At 35.2% G+C, this 7,500-nt stretch overlaps 1 protein-coding gene across 5 annotated transcripts in view; it reads left to right on the top strand.

The window, feature by feature from the left end:
- The window catches only part of LOC144958568 (hemicentin-1-like), a 40,226-nt gene that overhangs the window by 16,380 nt on the left and 16,346 nt on the right, over positions 1-7,500 (top strand). For 3 of the 5 annotated variants that reach the window (XM_078890633.1, XM_078890635.1, XM_078890632.1), the window contains 4 exons: positions 1-257; positions 2,318-2,617; positions 4,396-4,698; positions 6,098-6,391. The exon at positions 1-257 is cut by the window's left edge and continues 49 nt beyond it. In XM_078890633.1, coding sequence (XP_078746759.1) covers positions 1-257; positions 2,318-2,617; positions 4,396-4,698; positions 6,098-6,391 — 1,154 coding nt within the window. The remainder of the gene's footprint in view (positions 258-2,317; positions 2,618-4,395; positions 4,699-6,097; positions 6,392-7,500) is intronic. The other 2 variants (XM_078890634.1, XM_078890637.1) reach the window with 1 other exon arrangement.

Raw genomic sequence — 7,500 nt, 5'->3', positions numbered from 1 at the left:
CGATTATTCTGGGAGTTTTGCCTTTAATGTAACACACGTGCCTATTTGTTATACGCTCTTTAAAGATTTCCGTCTTATAAACACAAGCAAGCATTCTATTGAAATTAAAGAGGATTCTTTAACGGCTCAACACGTCAAAGTAATCGATGTTAAGCTGTTCAACCTATCAGTGACCGATTCCGGCAAATACATGCTGAAAATCGGAACGACAACTGGGGATGAATTCAATTTTGATTTCCACATAGCCGTCGAAAAAGGTTAGTGTTTTTACTTTAATAAACATCAAATTTACTTTTGACCTGCTCTTTGTAGTCAATCGGACTTAATATGTAAGTTTCTGTTACTTTTTCAACAATGTATTGTCTGTTTATAAAAAAAAACTAAAATAAAAACCAAATGTTTTACGGCATCAGCATCAGTGTTTATGAACCATCGCTCACTCAGAGTGAAGAAACTGTAAAAGAAAAAGGAAGTTTGGATGAAACTGATGAGAGATAAGAATACAAACACTGTTTTAAGACGTATTCTGGAACTATATCAAATTATGTCAATACAATTTTTACAACCATCTTATTTCTTTTTATCTCGTTTAAGCTGCACAACCATACGCCGGTTTGAGGTTTTGAGATATCGTTTTGTACCAATGAGTCAATTTGGGATTTTAAATATTTTATAATGAGCCAAAGAGGAGTTTCAATAGCTCAGTTTTTAGAGCATTCGCTTCACATGTAACGGGACCGAGTTCGTTGCGGATAAATTCGAGATTTACTTTTCTGACACACAGTCCACCAGGTAATTATTGGGTTGCGGGGTCTGTTAGATCTGGCGGAATGAACTTTGCATTAGATAGATTCCTGTCCAAAGGATAGAAAGTAATTGCTATTGTAAGGAAACCGATGGACATTTCGGCTCAATGGTTCTGAAGGACAAAAAATGAGCTAGATGAAGAAAATCATTCATAAAGTTAGTATGAAAACTTGGTGTCCTCAATTTAAGTAACAAGAAACTTCGATAGCAGAAAGTGTTTTAGAGAAAATAACCCTCGAACAAATTTTAGAATACTCAGTATAGCGTCTAGGAGGTAAATGAGTCAGGTATTTTTCTCTTAAATTCACTACAGTGCAGCCATGTGATCTTTGTATGATGCTGGCCTTCCAAGTATAATGTCGGGGGTTCTAGACTTGCTCAGAGTGCAGCAAAATTAAATCCTTGGAAAAACTGTTTAGTTATTTTCTCTTTCTTTCAAGTATGTAACTAGCCGTTGTCAGCAATCCGACAGTCCAAAATTTGTAATGTTTCTTGATTATAAAACTGAGAAATTAGAGAGTAGGCAATAGTTTAATACGTACAAAATGCACGGCATGAAGTTTTGGTGTTAAAGGTTTAATTTCCAAGTGATACTAAGCTGGTAGATAGACGTTGTGGGCTGTAAATAAATATGAAAGAAAAAATTAACAGCCTCGAAAAAAAGAGTAAATTACAAAAACGGAACGTTTTGGGTTTAACCCCCTGCTTCATGGATTTGCAAAAAAGATCCTTATTGAATCACTTTTAATGAAAAGAGACGTCAGAGATATATTTGTCATGCATGTTAGTAAGATTTGTCTTCTGTCTCTCTCGATTGTAAGGGATATATTTATATTTCATTATTTATGTCATTGGCTGAAAAATGTTTTGAGCTCCAAAACGTTCGATTTTTAGTATTTTGTTCTTTTTCAAAGCTGTTATATTCATTTTTGTTCATTATTTTAAAATAATTTCTCAGCATATCGATAGTAATTTGGTTTAGAAAATTAAAACAAATAATGGTGATAGTTTCTACCTTTGTCCTAACTAAAATACTTACTTTTTGCTCAAGAGTTAAAACTCTACGACTTTTTGTTGCAATACTTCGGTCCCTCGGCCACTTTTAAAAACCCTCTTTATGAGCAAGATTTAGCCTCAATGGTTCTCACTTGGACGACAGAGATGATTTCTGTTATCATCAGACGGTGTTACAGGTTGTTATGGAAAGAGTTCAAAAACCACATTATAAGAACATAGACACATGCGTCCCGTAACATAAGAAGGACCCACAGTATTAAATGTGGTGGCTCAAGATGGAGTACCCATAATCAATCTGCACATTGAAACTAAGGGTGAGAAATCGTACCCATTGCTCAGTTAAACAGCCTCCCTCCTCTCACGTTCTACCCAGCAGTGATTGGGTAGCTGTGTCTGATAGATCTTGGGAAAAATTACTTTCTCCAGACTAGCGGGTTTTGATAAATTATGATGCCCCACGGAGGAACTTAAATTTCTCTTTGATTTCTTTCAGCATCAGAAGTCAAATTACTCATGAGCATTAATGGTCAAAGTCTAAACAATGAAAGTGAATGGACATTCAACAAAGAGTCTAAAATCCAAGTTAGCTGTTCCGAACAGGGACACGGATCTAATGGTCTTTTTCTGTTGCTCAAATGCCCCAATCCACACATGGTTCGCGGGTCAGGGAGTGTGACGCTAAGTTTTACTATGCAGCACTGGATGCGCTTCGAATCTTGTGAGTGTATGTGCTTCTCCAGATCAAGACTCATTTGTGAGAATAGTCATGCTTCAGTTGTGTTTTCATTTGAAGGTAAGTTCTGTGGTCTATTGCTATGGAACTCGGCTAGATACTTGTAGGTTTTGAAGGTTTGAATCGCGCGGTAGATAGCACAGTTAGTCAATGGAGAAGGCACTACATTGACGTTGTCATCAAATAAATTATAAGATGTGTAGGAATCATATCTGTTGGAAATAATGATGTCTGTGTTGAAAAAAAGCACTAGCGATTAAGTAGCCTAGCTGTTCGTATCGTGCCATTGTATTTTTAACTTCAGATACTAGAAATGAAATATTCAACCACCAGAGCGTTTAATAAGAATCCATTTTCTAGAGAGAAACAAAATTGAAAGTTGATTTTTGTTCCAAAATAAAATCATTTTCATGGTATTTGTTTAATCCTTCCTGATTATACTATACATTATATCTGTAAATACAAATTTAAAGAAGTGAATAGTTATTAAAGAATTTGCCTTCTCATAGTGTCGCTCCCATTCTCTCTTTAATGATGGTTTTAGTTTGTTTGAATACTTTTAATATTAATTGTTAAAACTCGAAGAAAATGTAATAACTCAGGGAGAGTTGGTGCTTTTGTTTTTATTTTTGAGCCGGATGTCCTGGTGATAGGCATTTAACACACATTTCATTACTCGACTCCAATTGAAATTAAAACCTTGCTATCTGTTGTAGTTTCAGCCATAATGATAATAATGTAAAAAGGACACCTGATAGGCGACATGAATGATAATATTAGTTCTATATTAGAGGGAATTTCTGAATCATAATACTTCATTGCAATAAGCTTTATGAGACTTTATGATGTAATTATTAATGGTATATTAGGATGCGACTTTTAAAAACGACTAAGTTTCTTTTTAATCTTTCAGAAAACACTTCTATTATGTTATATATTTAGCGAGTTAAAGAGGAAGTCTAGAGATGAATGTTCAAAAGACGAAGGTAATGGTCATGTCAAAAAAGCCTGAAAAAATCGCAAAAGTCCAAATTAATAATCAAAACATCGAACAAGTAGATTATTTTAAATATCTTGGACAGACAATGACCAACAACGGAAAGAATGAGCTGGAAGTGAAAAACAGGATTGCTATAGCTAAGTCGAGGTTCAGCCAACTGAATAACATTTTAACTTCGCAACAAACGCAGATGAAAACGAGAATAAGAATACTCAAATGTTATGTCCACTCAGCACTTCTCTACGGCTCAGAAACATGGACCTTGAACAAACAAATAGAGAAAAGAATTGAGGCCTTTGAAATGATGACTTACCGTCGCCTTGGAAAAATCAGTTGGAAAGAAAAGAAAACAAATCAAGAAGTCTGTGACATCCTTGATATCAGACCGACCCAATGAAAGTACTAAAAACAAGAAAACTAAGGTATTTTGGACACCTAAGACGCCATCAAACTGTCAACAAGGACATTCTTGAAGGTAGGAGGAGGCAGGCCAGCAAGAACTTGGATAGATGATGTGAGGACATGGACAGGATTGTTGGCAGCCGAATGCAGTCAGCAAGCCGTCAACAGGGAAGATTGGCGTGTCATTTCAAGTCGACCTCAACCCATGAGATGACACTGGAAGAAGAAAAAAGAGGAAATATTTTCCGTTTTTACTTTATATAAACAATACCTTAAGTGTTTTCAAAGATTAGATGCTTTGTGTTGAAGTGACTCATAGATTATAAGGAGAGTTTCTCGTTTTTTATCTAAGTGTGACTCAGTTGGTTTGAAAGCCATTTCCTCATAGAACAAAATTGTTTTAAAAAAACTTAAAAAGCAAATCGAAATATTTCAGCGGGGATTAAGATACTGGAGGAAGAAAAAGAGCAAACGTTCCGTGTGCACGAACTACGAGGGCTTGACATTTCCTTTGTCGTCTACGGGGAGCCTATGCCAACCGACTTCGTACTGGAGCGAGGAAAAGATATCGTGTCGACGAACTATACTGTGGAGATAGACAAAAGTAAACCTTTCCCAACTTTTGGTCTGTCACTCAAGATGCCTAGAATGAGTCTCGTTGACAGCGGAAACTACACCTTCAAAATTGGTAACAAAGTAGGAGAAGATGTGTACACATTTGTTGTGGACGTTGAAAAAGGTTGGTATGATATGCCCCCCACCCCCTCTTTCCCCTTCTTTCTAAAGAATATCATATTAAACACAAGTCGTAAGAAACAAAAGTACATCACTTATTCCAATTTTAGAAACGTCTATTGCCAAGTTTTAAGTTTTTGGGTTTTGATCTATCAATGTAATAGATTTGGGACTAAATTTGAAATAATTTTAACACCTGAAGATGACGAAGCTGGTAAGGAGACAGTTTGTATTTCCTTACGTGTGGTCATGACTAATGTATCTAAGAAAACTTCAATAAATTAAAACTAACATTTTACAAATTGCTTTAAAACCTTTTTTGCTTTATATCGTCATTGAGGTTTTCAAAAATGTGGTATAGATGGGTTTTAATCATGTATTTAGTGCAATCTTTAGAGAACTGATAGTTGTGTTAAAATCTGCTTAGAAATATAATGTCCCCAGTGTTTTAGTCTATTTATTTACTAAAATAACTCTATTGTTCCTATTCATATGCTATTTGTAGAACACATTCTCTGAAATAATTAATGACCGGGTTTTTTTCTGGGCGTTGTCTCTATAGTTGGCGATTAAATATTTTAGCCCATTTACAAATGTTAATTGGGACTATATTCAGGGAATACGCAAAGCTAACGGTATAGTGATTTATACTAACCCTGTAATGTATGAGAATAGGGCGATATTTAGGTCTGGTCGGAGTCATATTTCTCAATTAAGAGTTTTGGTGACCCCAAAATCACTTAAAGCGCCTTTGTTGAGTTTTTGTTTTATTCCTTTGTTACTTTTGTCTCCTAGTCCATTCAGGTTGGAAATTACCATTTCAATTTTCCTTTTTAATGAGAAACCCATATTGGAAAAAATGCATGTGAACGCAATTAGCTGATTCCCCTTTAAGGGGGTATTGGGGTGGAGGAATATTTGCCGATTTTGGGGCCCGATTTCAACATTGAATTATTAACATTTTTTGGGTTCTCACTTTCTATTTTTTTCCATTTATACTAGTAAAAAGAATTTAAAAATTACTTTTTAAAACGATTTTCAACCCGTATGCTTATACAATGATCATCAAAAAAGACCCTTCTTTTAGACAAAAAGTCCTAGCAGGAAAAGTTTATATCGGATAAGTTCCCACATTTTTTACATCATTAGAAAGCTAAGAGAATGACTAAAATTATAATATCGAGTATGAAACACAATTTCTCACAGCATTTGATGATTCCTGGCAATCTTTTACCATCTGCCGTCCAGCGGAGTTCTCTTATTGACAGAACAGTTACCTTCATACTTTTTATGCATACATTGCATTAATACGTCAAATATCTGCATTCATTTGAAAAAAGAAAAACTAAAGCATAATTTTTTTATCTTTGGTCTATTTATTGTTGCTACACTTTCTTTTTCAGCGAAGTTCCAAATCTTAACCGCATCCCTCGAAAATCAGACACTTGAATTTGAGCCTTGCCTTCCAACAATTTCGTTGAAGATAATCGGAACTCCCAACCGAAAGAGTTACAAATTGACAAAGGACGGGAATCCCGTCAAGTTCAACGTAACTCACGCAATGGGTGATTATCCTTTCGGAACCCTCGTTATTACTTTGCCTTTTGACGCTCAAAGTGGTTATTACATATTTCAAGCACAAAGCATGGACGGCGAAGTTTCCCAAACGTTTCCATTCTACTTCATGCGTTCCTCAGGTAAGGAAATTTTTTTTGATTATATTAATCTTTATTAAAACTTGTGACCAATCGCCTCAAAACAATATTGATGAAAAAGTTTAAGTAAAATACTTACAGCATCTGTCCCCCAGTTAAAATATACCACCGCACATAACTGTATAAAACATTTAACGTTTTTACCTGATTGATATACTTCAGTTAAATATAATCAATCAACTGACAATCAAATAAGAAATAACAAAGAAGCAAGCGATGTCAAATGCATTCTCTATATTCTGTCGAAGTTGCAAAAACTGAACTTTTAACTCAAATCATGATTTTTTTGTAAATAAATATCCTGTTCCTCAAAATTCACTAATAGATCAATGTTCTAATTCAGGTAAACTTGTACCACATACCACGTTCTAACATAATACCAAATTTACGCGATAATTCACCACAGTGTATATCTCTGATTTTGAAAGTCTCATTGCACGCAAAATATATTATGTTGAAGACATAAATAAATAGATACGAACATTTATATAGAGAATATTCGCGGATTTAGCACGATCAATGCGCTTCACATTATTTCTGCTGTCCCCCCACCAGACGGCACTGAACCATTTTTCATATTGCGCATATCGCCTGTAAGGTCTCCTATTTAAATCTTACAATATCCGTTACTGCCTTTCGCCAGGTACTCACTCACACCACAAGTCGACACGGTGTCGGGACGGGTTGTTTACCATAATCTTTGTCAACCAACTGGCCACTGAATAAACTTAACATTGCTTTAGATTTTTGACGATACACTGTACCACTGGGTCTACGGACAAATGTTGCATTGCGCAATAACAGATAATTGTTAAACGGTAATATAAAGACAGAAAATTATGAACTATCGCAAAGCCAATTATGCATGGTAAATCCATGGAAATGCCCTGCATAAAAGTTCATTTTGAATTCTTGTCTTAATTATATGTTGTAGAATAAACATGAATCGTCATATCTGTAGAAACTCAGTTTTATGGTCTAGACGTATGATATTCATTGTCTGACAGGTAGATCAAGGGTTTGAATCTAGCCGTGGCCATGCAAAGTTAATTCCTTTGTAAAAGGGAAGTAGGTCCAACGTTCAAGTCCTC

This window comes from Berghia stephanieae, chromosome 13 (genome assembly GCF_034508935.2).
Source record: "Berghia stephanieae isolate SIO BIC M18660-M18661 chromosome 13, UCSD_Bste_1.3, whole genome shotgun sequence".
Taxonomy (NCBI): domain Eukaryota; kingdom Metazoa; phylum Mollusca; class Gastropoda; order Nudibranchia; family Aeolidiidae; genus Berghia; species Berghia stephanieae.
This window is presented reverse-complemented; position numbering and strand designations above follow the sequence as displayed.